The following is a 19,461-nucleotide window of genomic DNA, read 5'->3' on the forward strand; positions in this document are numbered from 1 at the left end:
TGCCTAATTTGCCATAAGATATGCCTATCTACCCCGACATGCAGCCCTACTCCTCCCTCCTTTTTTCTACATGAAGGTAACATAATTGCCCGTTTTGCAACATAATTTCCTATCCAGACTTCTTAATGATAATGCTTTCGGTGGAATTATAACATTTTGATTGATTTTGTTTGTTTTCTTATTTGGTGTTGCTGTACACGGTACCCTGAGGGGGGGGGGGGGGGGATGGTACTCCCATATAAGAGCTATACGGGTATGTGCCGCTCAACAGGGTATGCTTTTTGCCTCTCTGACTCTGAAACAGGGTATACAAATCACCCTTTTGACTCTGGAACAGGGTTGATTGTTTTCCCAGAATCCTGATTAAACACTATTAAGTATAGTTATAGCACAACTAAAGTAAAGCGCGCGTTCTGATTGGTTAATTTAGCGTCTACTATTTGCCCATGGGTGCACGCTGGCGTATGCCTTCAACCTGAGCGCGCGCACTGATCTGATGCGACATGGCACAAGAAAGTGCCACTACTTCACGAGTTTTTACTTGTTTTCTCGATTTTCCTGTGAATTTGAAAAGCTAAACATAAGAAAAACCATTTCTCCATAATGCTGAAAGACTTTGAGGTATAATGCAAGTTTGAAATAATTCAAAACTTTGTTTTGTTTGTATTTTTGTTTTAGGTTTTCGTCAGCGTTTACGCGAGCACTACACGCAATTGTTCAAATAAGCGCGCGCACTTCACCTCAAAGAAACTTTAATAAATCGCCTAAAAGTTGTGCTATAAAACAAATGGTAAACGTCACAGCGTGCACTATTGAGTTACAGATGCACTTGGGAGGTTTGCTAAGCACTCAAGAAGCTAGAGTCGCCCTCGGCTATCGCCTCGGGCGACTCTTACGCATCTTTCGTGCTTAGCAACCTCCCGCGTGCATCTTTAACTCAATAGTGCACGCTGTGACGTTTACCATTTGTTAACTATGAAACTCCGCTCCTTTCATCGCTTTATCTCCAAGCCACAGACGAAGTCAAGTGAGAGCTTTGTGATGTACGCTTGTGTTTATATTTCCATTGTGGATATTGCTGGAACAGGGTACCTTCTTTGCAGTGTTTGTCTGGAACAGGGTCACAAATTGAACCTTTTGTCTCTGGAACAGGTCCAGAGTCTCAGCGGTACACCCCCATAGTAAATTTTAGGGAGTACCCCCCCCCCCCCTTACCTCAACCCCGGACACGGTAAAAAAGAAATAAGGAAAAAATATTAATTATTATTTATTAAAAAAATAAAACGAATATAAAATTCTCAGCCTTAAAGTTTTACAATGGCCAGAATTCAGAGTTCAAAAAGTGCAAAATAATTAACTGGGGAGCTCCGCTTTTAGGCTTGCCTAAATCTATATATTACTCTCTCGCTAATTACAAGAACTAACTCTCAGAAGTGATCAGTAGGGCTTACGCACATTCATGATTGATCACTGATTTCTAATATATAGATTTAGGCAAGCCTAAAAGCAGAGCTCTCCATTTATTTAATTTTCACTGGAGCTTATGTAATGTTTTCATTCTAGTGAATAATGTTTACGGTGGTTTATAGGTGCAAGACAAATTTAAATCGCTCACGGTTAAACGGAATGTCTGCCGTACGACAAAAATAATAATCTCAAAGCAGGGCCAATGTCATTACTCATGGCACGAAAAATTACCTTAGAGTACAGTAAATTATCTGCTTTCTAACAATAGAAAATAGCTTCGCGATCCTGTTATAGTCTCGCAGCAGTTTAGTAGGCCCCACAATATCTATTACATTGATATAGGATATATTCGTCCGCAACGAAGAGACGGGACGCGAACGAGAGGCGGCTGTATTCGCAGGCTACTTAACATGTCGCATTAGCGCAAACCAGTAGGTGCCAGCGCCAGTTTTTCTTTTTTTACCCCGTAGCAATTAAATGGTTTGTTAACTATATCGCTCCGTAGGTATGCATTGCAGAATAAAAGCAGTTATATGTAAGCAGTAAAGAAATAAAAAATGTACAAATGTACAAATGTACTTGTGTACTTTCTTGCGAACAAGCAGCCACGCACTCGATTTTAGCCAGCGCTCTGGTTTCTAGATAGATCCATTGTTGATGCAGTTTATGTGAAACCCGATTTAGCTTTCGAATGCTCCTTCATGTATGACGCTGGCTTTACAGATAGACACGAAAGTCATCGATCGATTATGGCTCTCAATGTCCACTTTTTTGGCGGTCGATTACTTTCTACACGTAATTGACAGCTATAAAGTATGACGTGAAAAAGTTTTTCACGAGTGTTTCTATACCATTCCACTTTTATCATTACCTTCAAATATTTCAGGTAGCGCATTTCTGCCACGAGAGAAACAAGTCAAGTTCTTGCTGAAACTGATATCGTCGATGGCGATGTCTGCTGTGTATATCAAGCCTGCCACGCCCTCCATTATGACCTGAAGTTAAAGGGATTGTGTCAAGGCTGAGTTAAGTTTAGTTTACTAGGTTGTGCCAAATACCCGCTATGAAACTTGATGCTTGCAAAGAAAGTACTTCTGACAAAACCATAGCCTGATTTCTACCAAATGTCGGGCCCCGGACTGTTCATCCAAACAGTATTTCAAAATCCTTTATCGCAATCCGTTTCAATCTTCTTCACTTTTGGCCTTTTGTATTTGCAGTGTTATTGAAATGTTTCTTCACTGTTTTTTTTAAAAGCGGTTATTTTTATAATCACCGATCATGATGGCCATTTCCCATGCCTATTAAATTTGGCTCAAATCCGTGACACAGTTCCTTTAATAAATAGAGATTTAAAGAGCCCAGAAAGAAATGTATTAGCGTATGATATCTAGAGAAAGTATCAAAGAGAACAAGTACAGTCTCATCGAATGCTTCCGAGATAGCAACGACACTCTCAAACTCATTAATAAATCATCACTTTGAAACAAAGGACATCAGAACCGCGACGATGGTATGGATGGATTCTAATGTGCAGAGTTGTTTACAATTCTATTTCTCTGTTTACTCCGTAGTTTTAGTTTCGATTGAGAAGCTACATCAAACACTCGAGAGAGTGTTTCATCACATTTCTGACCTCAAAGCTCGCCAAAAATACTCCCCTGCGCGTCATATTTTTGAACAACTCTCTTCTCGGTGTTTGTATATGTAATGAATCATTCTCCCTAGTATTTGATATGCTACGTGAAAGATTGAAAAAAAATTATTCCTGATTCTGAGGATAAAAAAGTTTGGTGTGGAGAAAACAATTAAGTACCTAACTATCTGAGAACGCCAACATCGACGTGAGGAGTCTGGGTTGAGGCCGGCTAAGTGTTGTCAGCGTTCCCCGCCAAAATATAGATTACGAGAGAAAACTGACGATGGCTCCCTATGATCTTTGTTCTGAATTAAAAAAATGCAAATGGTAGCTTAAAGAAAACTTTGTTTGTACCTGGTATATCCCTGTGTAGTTTAAAGTCACACATGCCTCGATCCAGTCTTCAGATACGTGGCTTCTATATCGACTCCATACTCTGGCTTCACTTCCATTCAGGGCTCTAACGAAAACAGACAGGGACTCCACAGTGCTGCCGTACATGGAGTAGAAAAACGTCATCCGCTGTGCGCCTCTCATCCAAGGGCTGTTGAGCCTGGCCTTTTCGTTATACTTACGTGGACTCGACGTCTCTATGTAGATATATGAGCCATTTCCTGGAGAAAGATATTGTGTCGTTTTAATATCCTCTTGAACCTCAACTATGTGCTTTACAATATTCTTCTGGACAGAGGTTTCTATACTTGTAGAAGTATAGTACAAACCGCAAGGAAATTATGTAGCGAATGTCTCGTTGTTTTAGTAGACAGTTAGGAATAGCAGTCAATAACGTAAAGTTATAAGGTATTTTCGAGCCCAAAATATGGAATTATTTTCCCTTATTAGGGCAACGCGTGCGAGATCGTGTTCTTGCGAGTTGCACCTTGGGATACATTTGTATATGGTCGGCCACAACAAGAAGTCACCTCACACCCTCTGACTGTGAAATACAATGTTCAAAACTCTTTCGCCTTATAGCACGTAATGGACTCATAAACAGCCCTACCTGCCTCTCCTCTCGACCTTTCCCTTCTAAATCTATCCCCGACCAGAGAGCCTGATAACATATTCAAAGGTTAAGTATAAAAATAAAACTTTCTTTTAACATTCAGTTATGATTCTTTACCTGAGTGATCGCTGATTGGTCCAGTATGACTACTAGGAGTACTTCCTTGCAACAACAGCCAATCAAAATGGTCGTTTTGTTTCTCGTTTTGCCAGTTGCAAAATTGGTTGTGATCAAAACTGCAGTTACCTAACAAAAATACAAAATGACTAAAAATGTAAAAAACTATTTTTGTTTTGTTGAAAATGTTCTTTATACAGTGCGGACCCAGACTCCAATAAGTCCCCCCTTTCCCCTGCTCAATGATGTTTCATGGGTTTTCAATTCACCCGGCTGTGACAACATGGAAATGGTGGCAGGGACGTGAAAAAAAAATAGCTGTGGTACACAAATTGGTACAAATTTGGCCGCGTGTCTCAACAGTTTTGTTCAAGATTGTAGACAACCTGCGATCAAGCTTGTTCTCTGTTCATCTTCTTCTCGTGACCAAGTTTCAGAAGCGGAATCAGAAGAAACAAAAACCCTTCAGATCCTTTTGAATCGGATTATGTCGAACGTTCGACCCTCAGTGATTCGGATTCCATTGAGCTTCCGATTTTACTTACGAATTCGTTTTTGATTTTCACTGGGTCGAAACTGACACTCTTGACTCCACTTCTAATTCGCTAGTGTAAACCAGGCCTTTGTTTCATTTCACAGTGGGTCGCGCGAAAAAGAGGCTACAAGAAGTCAAAGAGTTAACAAAAGCTTTAGATCGGCCATACAATAATACGAAGAACCTTTCAAAAAGATATAGCAACTATAACCAGATTTAATTTGCATTTGCCTGTTACAGGAATTGGCGATACTTATTCAAAAGAGGACATTTTTCTTTTTAAAGATTCGGTCGTAGACTCATGTTAACACTGACACTTTGAGAAGACGCTTTGGTGTTAAATGAACTCTTTCAGGCTACTCAGTTTTGTGAAGTGGGTTTATAATATACCGTTTAAGTAGCCGCATTTTGTTTTTTCGCTTAAATAAAAGTAGAGTAAAACCGACATTTATTTTTAGTAAGAGCTTTGAAGAGCCTTCAGCTGCTTGTGTCTAAAGTCATCATATATCCGACGTTTTGTTTCAAGCAATCGGCATCTCATTACTTTGCGTTTTTTATTCTTTTAACAATTTACACTTAGTTCTGAAGTTCGGCCTCAAGAACAAAACGAGTGCTTCGTAAGACAGTCACAAAGAACGCTTTTGCAAGTATTCTTTTATCGCTTTTATATGCAATCTGATTAGAAAATAAACCAGGCAGTTTATCTGAGTATTGTTAAAAAACGGCAGCTGTTTTAACAAAGCATGTATCAGTTGACACATTTATGGCGAAAGAAGGAAGGACGCGGAAGAAATATTTTATTCATCTCCTTAACTAGCTCACATCTTTAAGCTTATCGTTATCAGTTAAAGTGTTTACGTGTTTTGCTTTCACGACCGTAAACTAGCAACGATGCCACCCTTGAAAATTCATTAAAGAAGTCAAATACAATCGTTGAATATTTTCTCTAGGCCAATTTAGTAAAATGCCGACATTTCGTTCATTCTTTTTATTCTTGATCCGTGACAGAAGAGCAGAAGAGAAAAAAAAGATACAGCATAGTTTTAAAGAAAATAATGCTTATTATCTGGAAACAAACCTGTTCGCAAAGTCTAGATTTTTGCGACGTTCGACTTAGTGAATGAATGATTTTGTTTATTTTACCTAATGAAAAATGATTGTGGGTTTAAATAATGTTGGAAGGGAAAATTGCTAATTTCCCTCAAGGTACAGATAATTTTAAATCGGTGTTTCTGGGCGAAAATTGAAATGAAGGGGAAAACCATTATTTTCAAGGAAAGAAACATTAATTGCGAATAATGTTAAAAATTGACATTAGCTGTCAGGAAGCGCAATGTTCAATAACTAAAACACAAGGTATTTTGCAACTTCTACTGTCGCGGGTGGAAAATTAAATTAGTTACACTAAAAAATAATCATATGGAAAATGTGCGAATCTACAACAAAATGTGAAAGAAACTTACCGGTAAGATCTTGCGAAGAGACACCTCTCACGAGAATTTCACACGTCACTAATAATAAATATGTTCCCTGAAGAAATATCAACATGGTTGCCTTGTATAATGCACAATCTAAAAAAGTTAAGAGGAAGAAATAACAGTGCTTCAAGGTTTCCTGCTCTCGATTGCCGATTAAGTGTCCTAGAACTCAATTGGCAGTGCTTTAAAAGGGGGTTGCGAACGCACCAGAATGCGCCACTCCATAAGTTGTCTCTAGAAAGGCCTTACTTTTGAAATGTATTATGTTTCTTGCGTGCTTGTCAGAATATTGAATATTTAGCATAACTTCTAACTAAACATACAAGCCAAATAAATAATCGATGTGTGGTTAAATGCAGACAGACGTTGCATATCAAATTTAGTCTCAGGACTTTATTGAGGATAAGAAAAAATATCAGCAAAAAGTAAAAAAAAAGAAATCAATGACATGACTACTGAGAGACGATTTCGAGATATGTTAAAAGTTAACATATTTACTGGTGCATTCATTTAACGGCTCGCGCTCGCACAATCAGTCATGTTAAATGCCAACGTAATTTGTCATGGTTTGTAAAAGAAAGGCATTAAATTTTATTAAAGATGTCTTGTACCATGACAAATGTGCTAATTCATCAAAATATCAACTCATCAAAGCCAGACTCTTACATATTAAAAGTAAATTTTCCTAACTTTTTCTCTTATGAATTTACAAAAGAAACCTGTATCACCAGCTGCAGTATAATGCAAATAAAAGCAAAGGCTGCAATTTAGTTTGTTGGACATCATTATAATCCGCCTTTATTTAAACAAAGCATCTTTTGTTATAAATAATGAAGTTGGTCTAGCAGCTTTCAAAAAAAGATATTTAAAATACTTTAATGCTTTTACCTGTGATAAAGTGTTTTTTTAGGAGGCGCAAGCCGTCAAATAAGATTGACAATATTCTTCACTTTAGACTTTGACTTTCAGTCTTATTCGTTTTGGAGTCACCACCCGTCAAACAGGATTAAAAGTTATTCAATGTAAATTGTCTTGTCTTTCGTTTTGTTGATAAGTTGTTTCTTTCACCAGCTCCAACCGGTCAAACAGGTTTGACAAATTGATTTGTACTTCGTTGTACGTAATAATCATAGCTAAATGTTCTTTTTTGTTGAAAAAAGAGAACCTTTTCAAGGGTGAATAGAAGGGCGTCGAAATGAGTCGAAGTTACTACATACTTTTAAACCAAATGGACACAAATACTTCGGATATGAGATTGTGACAATATGACATGAGCGTTATAGTAGCAGGAATAACCGTAAACTTATTTCCCTTAGATTTCATGCTGGTATTTTTTGATTATTATTATTTTAGGATCGTACATCTCCATTGAAGCTTTTCGTCCGAAAAGCCCTGGAGACAAGCCGAGGTTGTTAAGCGGCTGGATGGAACCCAAACGTTTGTTGTTTGGGGCTTGGAGTTACTAAATACTCTGAGAAAGCTAGCTATTCATGGAAATTTCCGGCCATAGTGTAGCTTTTAAATAAATTATTGTTCTTCGAATCTGGAACCAGGGTGTTGAAATCTTGGATCAAGCTAAAAAAAGCCGGTCCAGATTCCAGAATTCAGAAACTCAGGAATGTCCAATCGATCCGGAATCCGAGTCCAGAATACAATTCTGAAGTTCATCTGGTATGCGTAACGCACATTCTAAAATTCAGAGTTTAGAGACGGATTCAAGTCCGGGATTCCTGAGGCAAGAGTCCAGAGTCCAGATTTAAGTTTTTCCGAAGACGGAAATAACAGTTCGCTTATGAATGGATTCGTCCAGCAGACAGGTGCAGGAGAGTGAAGCAAACTATTACCAAGGCAAATAGCAGTTAAAACTTATGCACTGCTGAAAACTCATTCCAGTCAAAATATACATACTTATTACCCCGGCTATTGGTACAACAAGAAACGAAATCTGCTGAACTGTATTCAATCAGAAGTAGTTTATACGATATGATTAGGATTTTAGTTGTTTAGTTAACACACGCTTTGAAATTATTTTATTCACAACAGTTGCCTAATAAGCTAACGCAATTGCCGGATAATTATAATGGAGTGAATTTACGACAATACAAAGACTACGTGCCTCAATATGGCTGCTATTCAGTCAAATTTTGACGTATGGCTGCAAATGCAAATAAGTGTCGTTTACGGCAAGCAAGGAATATAAATGAAGTAATCATGATATATACTGCGGAGAGAATGTAAAATTATTTAATGACACTTGCCGTTTTTTTGCGAAGCCGAATGTGCTGCATCATATTTCAGCTGGTAGACTGCATCGCACCGAAGTTCATGAGTGCCAAAGAACAACTCAACGTTGAACAACTGCTAGAATAACGTCTTTAAAAAAGGTTATTAAGTTTTTGTGAATATGTTATACTGTATGCCTAACAAGCTTTAAAGTCGTGTGCAAGTCTGTTTTGACAGGAAGATAATTGCTTCACTGCATATCATTAGCTCTAAAGCGTAATCAATCTTCTTTTCTTTACCGTGCAGCAAAACATTCATTTTATCACCTGACTGAGGTATCACGTCATACTGGAATTGTAGGCTTCCGATTAAAAATTTTACAAAGTATAGAACTTGCTATTTTCATTAACAATTATCTTGATGGTTTGTCAAATGTTAAATCGAGAGATACGAGAGCGCTGTTCAAAGAAAAAATGTTTAAACACACTGATAGAATCGATATAGAAAAGTTCCCTTGGAAATGCAATTTTCTTGAATCTAACATTTGCTTAGAGATACGAGAGACAACCAATAATATTTCGATAGAAACATAAATAGGCCAGGGACCTGCGTAGCTAATAAAATTGTTTGTTTGCTGATAAGATAGCCACCTTAAACAGATGTTTCTTTCCCCCGCTCATTACTTCACGAAAGCGCGAAATAACCCTGGCATCCAACGTGTAAATGACGTTCAGAGATGTGAAATACTTTTCAAGTTGTTTATAAACCATTCAGCAATTAAACGGCTTCATGGAAAATAATGAGATAACTTTTCAAATTTTCGTTGAAAAAAGTCAAACGACACGTTTATATTAGGGCCAGGGAGGCGAGTTGTTTAGCTTGTCTTTTCAGCTAGGGCAAACGGGACAGATGTTTTTCATATGAACAACTTGGGGGCGTAGTGATATCGAGACCATATAAATATTAAATGGAGCCTTAGGCAACAATTTTAACCGAGGTGGATATAAAAGCTAAAAAATGAAAAACTATAAATCATGCAAATATCTTTAAAAGCATACGTTATTTCTACGGGGTAACTACCTTAGAATTACCCCAGCTCAAATATCACAGGAAGTCTAAATAAGAACGGAAGCTTCACGCGTATGAAAAAAATGTAGGAGTCAAAATTTAATTCTCGTACAATCGTATTTTTGGTAGCTTTTCGGTTACAGAAAGCTTGCTCTCAGCTGGCGATTCTTATCCTAAGGCTTGTTGACTGAACTGTTACTTGATGTTATTTCTTGCCGCCAGTGGCTGAAAATAAACGATAAAGATTTGTTGGACTTCGCTTTTAACTTTGCATCCCGACAGACTAACAAGCTGGCTGTCAAATGTTATAAAGTGTGACACGAATTAGAAGTTAAGATAAATGAGAACAATTTGCTAAGAAGAAAGTTTATTAACAAGTGTGATGTTAGCCCATATCCCAGGTCCAAATTTAGCGTGTTATTCAATTCAACCAGAAAGTTTTTTCTGGTCTCTTCTCTGCGTGTTAGCTAATACTTGTCTTTGCTTAAACATCACGGCGATCATTTTAATGCAAATTTAAGAAGAAAACGGTGTATTTTATCTGATGGACCTCTAGACAAAGAATAAATCTTTCGATTTATTTATTAAGACAAATTTTTCTAAATTAGACATCAAATGATTTGGTTTTATGCGCTGCAACCCTATATACCGTATTTTGTCAAATAAACGGCGGTTCTCGAATAAACGCCTGGTTTCCAAGCAAGTGAAAGCCAGTACAACTGGACATTGAGCTCAGTGAATCGGATTGGGAATGAGCAACGAAATGTTTTTTAATACCGTTGACATTTTTTTAAAATACGAGATCTTCCACGACTGACAATCCACCAATTTTTGACGTTTTAGCCTTATTTTAACCCCTTTTACAGGTTGTTGAATTGTATTCTATATTCGGAACGAAATACTGGTTACCATAGCAACGATTGTTGTTTTCCTTTGTTTTTAAACAAGCCTGAATTTTCTTGAAATCTAGATTGACTCTTGGTAATCATTTTTTGATAAGTATTATTGCAGATTAACTACCTGTAGACGAAATTCTACAAATATCTTATATCGCAACATTTTGTGGTTTCCTACAATTGACAGTAGATATCTTTCAACAAACTTAAAGCACTGAAAAACTTCCTCCCTTTTGATAAAGGTCTTTGATGTTTTTGTTCCAACTACGTTCGGCCACATGGACGTGGCAATCATCATATTCCAACTACGTTCGCCCATATGCACGTGTCAAGCATCATGTTCCAACTACGTTCGCCAGCGGTTCATCAAAGCAGTCGATTGTCGATCGTAGACAGTTCGAACGCGCCATAATGATTGTGAAAGTGGCTTTTTTAATCGGAATCCTCATATATAACTAAATCCTAACAATTCATCACCGTCTCCTTCTAAAGAATAGTATTGTAATCTTTAAAAGCTACTAGGAGAACTTGAGAAATCCTCGTGCCCTTTCGGTACGCTCTCGTTCTTACTTCGTGCTTCGGAAAGTCTTACTTACACTTACACTTACACTTACTTACCCAGATGGTAGCATAATGGTTACCTTGGTAACCACAAAAATGATGCTTTTGAAGGCAATGAACAAATGGACAAAATCGTTGTTGACTTTTGACGGCAGTACAAAACTTTGTTCTATTTTTTACCTGTTAAAAATTGCAAACCTTCGCCATCCACTTGAATAAAACATGATGCTGACATTTTAAAGCCTTTTATGGAATTTGTTTGTTCATCAAAACCCAAGAGGCCCTTTCAATGCACGTTTAACTCGCGTGGCTCGTTGGTTTGCACAAATAAAAAAAATTGTAATTATAATATTCTCAGTTTAAAAAGATATATATACCGGTATAGTTACAAGAATATTTCACCCTTGTAAATTACAGGGCGCGATCGGCCGAATAATGTCTCAATACGGTAATCTAAACGATTATTCAAGCAATATTCTTGACTTTAAAATGCGCCGCCTCTCAATAAACAAGTAAAGTTTTGAAGGCAATAAAAAGTTTGAGAAAACAATATGAGATCGTCAATTGCGCGCGAACAGATGTTCTATTCATCAATGACAGAAAAAAATCACACTGTCTGTTTTAGCTTTTTTAATACAACGGGTATTGTTATGTTATAGTAATCGTTTAAGGATCATGCTGTCGCAGGATTTTTCCGACTGCTTAGAAGTAACAATCGCATCCTTTTTTATGCTAAAACACTTTGGTAAAAACTACGTTTTAAACGTCGTACTCGCGCGCAGTGTTGGCAACAACTTGTAGCTACATGAAACTCACATGCCAGATTGCCGTACCCGTTGCCGTAGTGTAATAAATTTGAAAATTTTTTGTCACCTATCTACTTAGAATTCAAGGTATTGAAAGGGTAAATGATTATACGTTATTGTAACTGTGCGTTTTGCCATAAATCTGCTAAAATGTAATGTCTATTAACTCGGATCCACTGAACATTAAAGTCCCTCTAACCAATTTAACATTTATATCCAACAAAAAGTTAGATGTGGACCAGCTTCAATATTAACACTTTTTATCACGCAACAATTTGGGTGAAATGTTTGATACAAGGCCGGGCGCGCGGCTAACGTCAACCATCTAAAGGATTCAACACTTTGTTGGCTGAAAATTTGAGATCTTTTAATCGGGCCTCGCTTAACTAACATGATAAATATTAAACTAAACAATATAACCGCTGTTTATACTTCGAAACAGACATTATCAGTCCAAACATGAGGTTAATTCTCACCTTTGCAATTGTATTCTGGAAAATTTTTAACAGCAACCGAAGTGTGCACGAAAACATATACCGAGGCAGCACGAATCCTTTCTCTCCCAGAGGAAACCTTTGACTTAACCGATGTTGTTGTAACTCTTCTCTGTGTATTAAACCCAAGTTTGGATAGTGATTAAATGAAATCTATTGAACATTGAGTACATCGATATTTTTGTAAATTAAAATTGAGATTATTTTAAACCGCGTTCGAATTCGCTGTTGAATTGAAATGATCAATCGAAGGAACGGAAAAGCGCACAGCAGACCAAATACAACATTGTACACTAACAACATGAAAGGACACATTGCTTTGTCTATGAATACATCAAGCAGGTCACGCTGAAAGCGTTAAGACAAAATAAAATTCGACACTCGAATTAAAAAAGCGATTAAGGAAGAGCGCTTTTCGACACCATGCGAAAAGAGTGTCCAATAATGAAATCATCAAAAGGCCAAACACGGTTCACAGGAGCTATCTTGGACCATAAATTCTAACTTATTCGACTTCACTTTCTAATGCAGTTCTTGAGACGTTTGCAATGAAGTCAGTATGAATACATCAATTTGTAATTGACAATGATGCACGCAAAAATGTCCAATAATTTCATTGGCAACCAATCAGAACAACTATATTTTCTTCTGCGTAAATTTTGAACAACTGGCTTGTCAGTTTAATAAACCAGAAACAATTAAGGGTTGAAACGTTTAACGCGCGTTCACAGCGTTTGAATATTCATTTTCCTAAGTTCCAATTAAGAAACACGAAGAATTTGTACGAGAATGTTTTATACACGTAATGACACACGCAACATAATTTTTGATTTTGCGGTAGATTGCTTGAATTTTGACCTAAACGCCGTAAATTTCTTACAGAAACTGAAGAAATTCATTAAGTGTATCGAAGCGAAGTTCTCCAGACTACTTCATGAAGATAAAACAGGAATATTTAACCAAATGTAACTTTATTCAACCAAGCTTGTTCACAAACAAGATTACGCCATCGAGCGCGAGCTAGCGCGCGCTGTGAATTTAATCCAAATATAGAAATTTTTATTGGTTAAATGTATTTCGTGATTTTGCAAATATGGTACTTTGGTATATGGTACACTTTGTACAATGCGAATCATAGGGAGTTAAGGTGGATTTCCACTGTCGCGTGTTTGGTTGACGCACGTTAACGTGCGTAAAAATTGTAAACGTACGTAGAAATGAAATTTTACGCGCTCGATTACGTGCGTCGAATTTACGTTGTCCAATTTCCAATGCCACTTTTTTTTCTTGGTACTTACGTTCGTTACACGCACGTATACGCACGTAGCGATCGCGAGTGTTTTCAAAAAAGCTGGACTGAGTTCAACTGTTTTCGCGGCTGTCTGCGGTTACGCAGCGATTTACCCAATCATACTTTTGGATTTTGTCACATGACACCACTTACCATGTGGAAAACCATTTTGTTTTAAATTGCCGTCGATTTACGTAAGAAAACATTCAGATGTCGAAGCACTTCTCATCGAGAAAGTCCGAACATTTCCGGCAATAATCTATAGAACTGACTACAGAACCAAATTACACGAACGCAGTAGTGAAAGAAAACGCCTGGCGCCAGGTCACGGCAATCTGGGAAGGTCGTTCAAATCTTTTTTGACTTGATGGTGTCTTTCGGAAGTATTTATAAAATGCCTCTTGGTCATATTCACACATTTCTAGCGTGTGGTACAAAGTGTTTTCATGGCAGCCATGTTGGAAGAGTCAAACAACAAGATATCTGCATAAAAATTTCAATGATTTTTTCTCAAAGGAAAAACAATTTATTGTTTCACTCGTCCAATGTGGCCACCAAAAACACACTGTATTCACCAACTTGATAATTCAGGATGGCAGACATTTAAGTACGTTCAACGCACGTAAAAAAAACGCTTTTTATGACTTTTTTACGCAACAGTGGAAATTTGCCTGCGTATCTTTTTTTACGCACGTTTTACGTACGTAATATTACGCGTCAGTGGAAATCCACCTTTACACGTTTCAATCCTTATGGGTTTCTGGTTAAACGCAATGCTTAGTGTTACTGACCATGTTCTGACCATGAAGATGAATTGTTCAACAATGACACTAGCATGGGACAAAGAAAAGATCGGTATCTGGGAGGCCATGGGCTCGACTCCAGTCGGGAATTCAGATTTTTTCTTTGTCCCATGGTCGTGCCGTTGTTAGACAATAGCGAAGCGCGTGAGGTCTAAAAATAGAATGCAAATGAGTATAACCGCCATGAGGCTCAAAAACATCAGCGTGTTCTTAGAAAAATAGAAGGATCTAGGCGCTCTTTTCGTTTTATGTAAGAGTCTAAGGAATACCGGCTGCTTGTCTGAGTCTTGTCTGAGTCGTGACGTCACTCGCGCGCTTCGCTATTCATCATCTTTATTATTTACCAGGGAAAAGGTGTCCAGGTCTTGTGCTCTTATTGTTAGATTGGGCTTCCTGGTAAACATATTTGAAGGCCATATTAAAACTGAATTCATTCTGTGCAATTTGATAACGCAGCTGCTAAAAACACACTGTATAGCGACTTATCAGGCTTCCCGCTGACGGTTAAGGGTACAATTTTCCCTTTATATTCTCGGAGACTCTAATTACTGTCCATTTGTGTAAATATCCGGTTACCGTGTTTCCCACAATCCAGGATGGGAAAGAAAGGACAGTTTTGCACATTTTTGCTGCTTTTTATTTAACAAACTGTTGTAAAACTTTAGCTAAAGCCAAACACGTAAATTTATAGTCATTTGCTCGGTGCGAAGAATAGAAAAGAAATTTTAATTTGGTGCCAAAATGGCAGCTCTCTACCACAAGACAATGTCGGTAAAGAGCACCTGAGCCTCTTGCAAACGAAAAAGGTTCTTTCATGTACATCTGAATTTAAACACGATAAACGCCTTGTCAAACAGTGATAGTACGACTCGGTGAAATATCAGGCTTGTTTTGTCTCTCCATGAATGCTACGTCTTGCCAGACTGAAAGCCCAGCATGGTTCGACGAAAATTGCTTGATTTGGAACAAAAACTACCCGGTTAGGCATAATAACTAACACAGTGTACAATTCATGTTTAAAGCGGAAATGTAAAATAACAATTATAACTCTTACCTTACACGAAGTGAGAGTAGGTTATTTTCGCAGCGCTTTCACTAATAATGATTATATAAGTGTTCCAAACGCCGTATTTTCTCAGCGAGATTGTATTAAAAGTATTCAGAGTTCCCGCATGTAAATCAGTCATATCTTTGTCGACTTTGAACTGAACCACCTTTCATCACTTTTAACTGATATGTCGCCGCCAAATTACACTCACCGTATTTCGATAATCATTTTCACAGCGGACCTCTGAATGCGATTCGCTGACCTTTGTAAGAGATTATTTAGGATAGAAATGAGAACTATTAATTGCAGGTGACTCGCTAGTAATCTTAAATCAATGAGGAAAAATAAATTAAGGAGTGTGGGCAAATTAAAAAATTGTCATTTGTCGAGCAAACTGTGAAAAAGTCTAATCAAGTGCTGTTGTTTTGGCGAAAAAAACTGTGACAAAACTGCAAAGAGTTTGACTCATCAAGCTAAAGACAATGACAGTATTTAGTTCAAAGAAGTCTATTTTATAAAGATGTTTATATGATAATTTTACAACAAAAAATTTACTGCAAATTGCACAAAGCTTTATATTAAATCTACCACTGCGAAGGCTGGTGCCACCATTCTCCCTAAGAACAAGTGGATTAAGAACACCCAGGCCTGATTTTAGGAAATAAAGTACCATTTATATAAGAACACATTCAGCCTGAAAAATGAAAGTTGTTCTTATATGGAAAAATATCAAAGATCAACACTACTTTTCATTGCACACATAATAGTTCCACCCCAATTACAGTACAGTATTGCCTTGATTTATCAATTTTATTAAAATGAAAATACAATTGTGTGCATATATATTGATTTCATCTATTGGTAGCCTAGTATGTTCCTTATTTTAAGAAACTTTTTTTAAGAACACTTAAGAACACTTACAGGCTGATTTTGCAGATTATAACCCTTTATATAAGAACCAAATCAGCCTGAACCGCCAAAATAGGTGTTCTTATACGCGGGTTTTTACTGTATAACATGGTTTTAATGTTTTACTTATATGAGCATTTCGGTAGGTCAGTTGTTATCTCGAGTTGAGTGTATTACCATCGTTCCCGATCCGAGATAACTGTGCGAGTGATGGAATCACACTGTGCCTTTAAAAAAAATCGACCCAATTCGCTTTTATTCAAATATTCATTATAAGGATTTTATCTTTATGTTACTGTTATGGAACATATCATATTTTAAATGTATTCAAGTCACCAGATGTATTTACATCCTCGGAGACCCAGAGACAGCAAGTCGGGACGACGGGATTTTTGGGCGGGTAATTACTCTTACCGAACCAGTTCCTGAAGCGTTTGAACTCCTTCCTTCTGATTTGCCAGCCAAGAAAAGATTGGCCAGAAAAACTTTTTTTGGCCAATAGGCCATTTTACAGTTGTCTGCTCAGTGACCTGGCCTTTGAATGGAAGTGAGGCTGAAGGTGACCTTGTTTTGATACAGACCTCACTGCTTTTGTTGTGTTAATCATGTTGTTCTGATGTTAACTAGTTTGCATTTACATAATAAAGCAGAAAGGTTTGTATCAATGCAAGGTCACCTCCAGCCTCACTACCATTTAAAGGCCTGGTCACTTGGCAGGCAACTGTAAAATGGACTATAAGAAGAAGGGAATTAGAACGCTTTAGGAACTGGTTCGGTGAGATTAAGTGCCCAGGGGCTCTCCAGAGCTTGTTTTAAACTTTCGCCCGAAAATCCCGTCGTTCCGACTTGCTGCCCTCTGGGTCTCCGAGGATGTCTGTATTTCCTATTTCTCTAAGAGTCGATTAAGATTACTTTACTTCTAGTCTTACTCACTTTTAAGTACCGTATTTTCTCGATTAAACGCCGGGCCCCGAATAAACGCCGGGTCTCCGAGCCAGAGTTGTAAGTAAGCCTTCCAGGCATTTATTTGAGGTGTAATATGGTTTAGGTATGATGACAAATTACGTCCAGGCCTTTGTCTCATTTCACAGTGGGTCGCGCGAAAAACAGGCCACAAAAAGACAACGAGTTAACAAAAGCTTTGGATCGGCAAAACCTTTCAAAAAATTATAATAGCCATAACCAGATTTAATTTGCATTTGCCTGTTACAGTTATTGGCGATACTAATTCCGAAGAGGACATTTTTCTTTTTCAAAGATCCGGTCGTAGACTCATGTTAACACTGACACTTTGAGAAGACGCTTTGGTGTTAAATGAACTCTTTCAGGCTACTTTTGTAAAGTGGGTTTATAATATACCGTTTTAGAAGCCGGCTTTTGCTTTTTCGCTTTAAATAAAACTTAAGTCAGACCGACATTTATTTTTAGTAAGAGCTTTGAAGAGCCTTTAGCTGCTTGTGTCTAAAGTCATCGTGTATCCGACGTTTTGTTTCAAGCAATCGGCATCTCATTATTTTTATTTTTTTTCTTCTTTTATAAATGTACACTTAGATCTGAAGTTTGGCCTCAAGAACCAAACGAGTGCTTCGTAAGACAGTCACAAAGAACGCGTTTGCAAGTATTCTTTTATTGCTTTTATATGCAATATGATTAGAAAATAAACCAGGCAGTTTATCTGAGTATTGTTAAGAAACGGCAGCTGCTTGAACAAAGAATGTATCAGGTGACACATTTATGGCAAAAGAAGGGAGAACGCGGGAGAAATATTTTGTACATCTCCTTAACTAGCACACATCTTTAAGCTTATCGTTATCAGTTAAAGTGTTTACGTGTTTTGCTTACACGACCGTAAAATAGCAACGATGCCACCCTTGAAATTTCATTAAAGAAGTCAAATACAATCGTTGGATATCTTCTCTAGGCCAATTTAATAAAATGCCGACATTTCGTTCATTCTTTTTATTCTTGATCCGTGACAGAAGAGTAGAAGAGAGAAAAAAAGATACAGCATAGTTTTAAAGAAATTTATGCTTATTATCTCGAAAGGCAAACCTGTTCGCAAAGTCTAGATTTTTGCGACGTTCGAATGAATGGATGATTTTGTTTATTTTACCTAATAGAAAATGATTGCGGGTTTAAATAATGTTGGAAGGGAAAATTGCTAATTTCCATCAGGGTACAGATAATTGTAAAATCGGTGTTTCCGGGCTTAGATTGAAATGAAGGTGAAAACCATTTCAAGGAAAGAAAAATTAATTGCGACCAATGTTAAAAATTGACATTAGCTATCAGGAAGCGCAATATGCAATAACTAAAACACAAGGTATTTTGCAACTTTTACTGTCGCGGGTGGAAAACTAAATTAGTTACACTAAAAAATAATGGAAAATGTGCGAATCTATAACAAAAATGCAAAAGAAACTTACCGGTACGATCTTGCGAAGAGACACCTCTTACGAGAAATTCACACGTCACTAATAATAAATATGTTCCTTGAAGAAATATCAACATGGTTGTCTTGTATAATGCCCAATCTGAAAAAGTTAAGAGGAAGAAATAACAGTGCTTCAAGGTTTCCTGCTCTCGATTGCCGATTAAGTGTTGTAGAACTCAATTGGCAGTGCTTTTAAAAGGTTTTTCGAACGCACCAGAATGCGCCGCTCCATAAGTTGTCCTCCAGAAAGGCCTTACTTTTGAAATGTATTATGTTTCTTGCGCGCTTGTCAGAATATTGAATATTTAGCATAACTTCTAACTAAACATACAAGCCAAATAAATAATCGATGTGTGGTTAAATGCAGACAGACGTTGCATATCAAAATTAGTCTCAGGACTTTATTGAGGATAAGCAAAAAAATACAATATCAGCAAAAAAAGAAAAGAAAAAGAAATCAATAAGAAGACTACTGAGACACGATTTCGAGATATGTTAAAAGTTAATATATTTACTGGTGCATTCATTCAACGGCTCGCGCTCGCATAATCAGTCATGTTAAATGCTAACGTAATTTGCCATGGTTTTGTAAAAGAAAAGCAATAAATTTTATTAAAGATGTCTTGGACCATGACAAATGTCCTAATTCATCAAAATATTAACCCATCAAAGTCAGACTCCTACAT

At 37.3% G+C, this 19,461-nt stretch overlaps 1 protein-coding gene across 1 annotated transcript in view; it reads right to left on the reverse strand.

Annotated features, from left to right (window-relative positions):
- Positions 1 to 19,246, reverse strand: part of LOC144638094 (MAM and LDL-receptor class A domain-containing protein 1-like) — a 30,035-nt gene extending 10,789 nt beyond the window's left edge. The window contains exons 1-6 of the mRNA XM_078497284.1: positions 18,990 to 19,246; positions 18,768 to 18,875; positions 6,228 to 6,335; positions 4,230 to 4,358; positions 3,461 to 3,720; positions 2,339 to 2,462 (exon numbers count right to left, since the gene is read on the reverse strand). Coding sequence (XP_078353410.1) covers positions 2,339 to 2,462; positions 3,461 to 3,720; positions 4,230 to 4,358; positions 6,228 to 6,335; positions 18,768 to 18,852 — 706 coding nt within the window. The 5' untranslated portion in view covers positions 18,853 to 18,875; positions 18,990 to 19,246. The remainder of the gene's footprint in view (positions 1 to 2,338; positions 2,463 to 3,460; positions 3,721 to 4,229; positions 4,359 to 6,227; positions 6,336 to 18,767; positions 18,876 to 18,989) is intronic.
- Between the last annotated feature and the right edge of the window lie 215 nt (positions 19,247 to 19,461).

This window comes from Oculina patagonica, chromosome 1 (genome assembly GCF_052425735.1).
Source record: "Oculina patagonica isolate OP01 chromosome 1, crgOcupat, whole genome shotgun sequence".
Classification (NCBI taxonomy): domain Eukaryota; kingdom Metazoa; phylum Cnidaria; class Anthozoa; order Scleractinia; family Oculinidae; genus Oculina; species Oculina patagonica.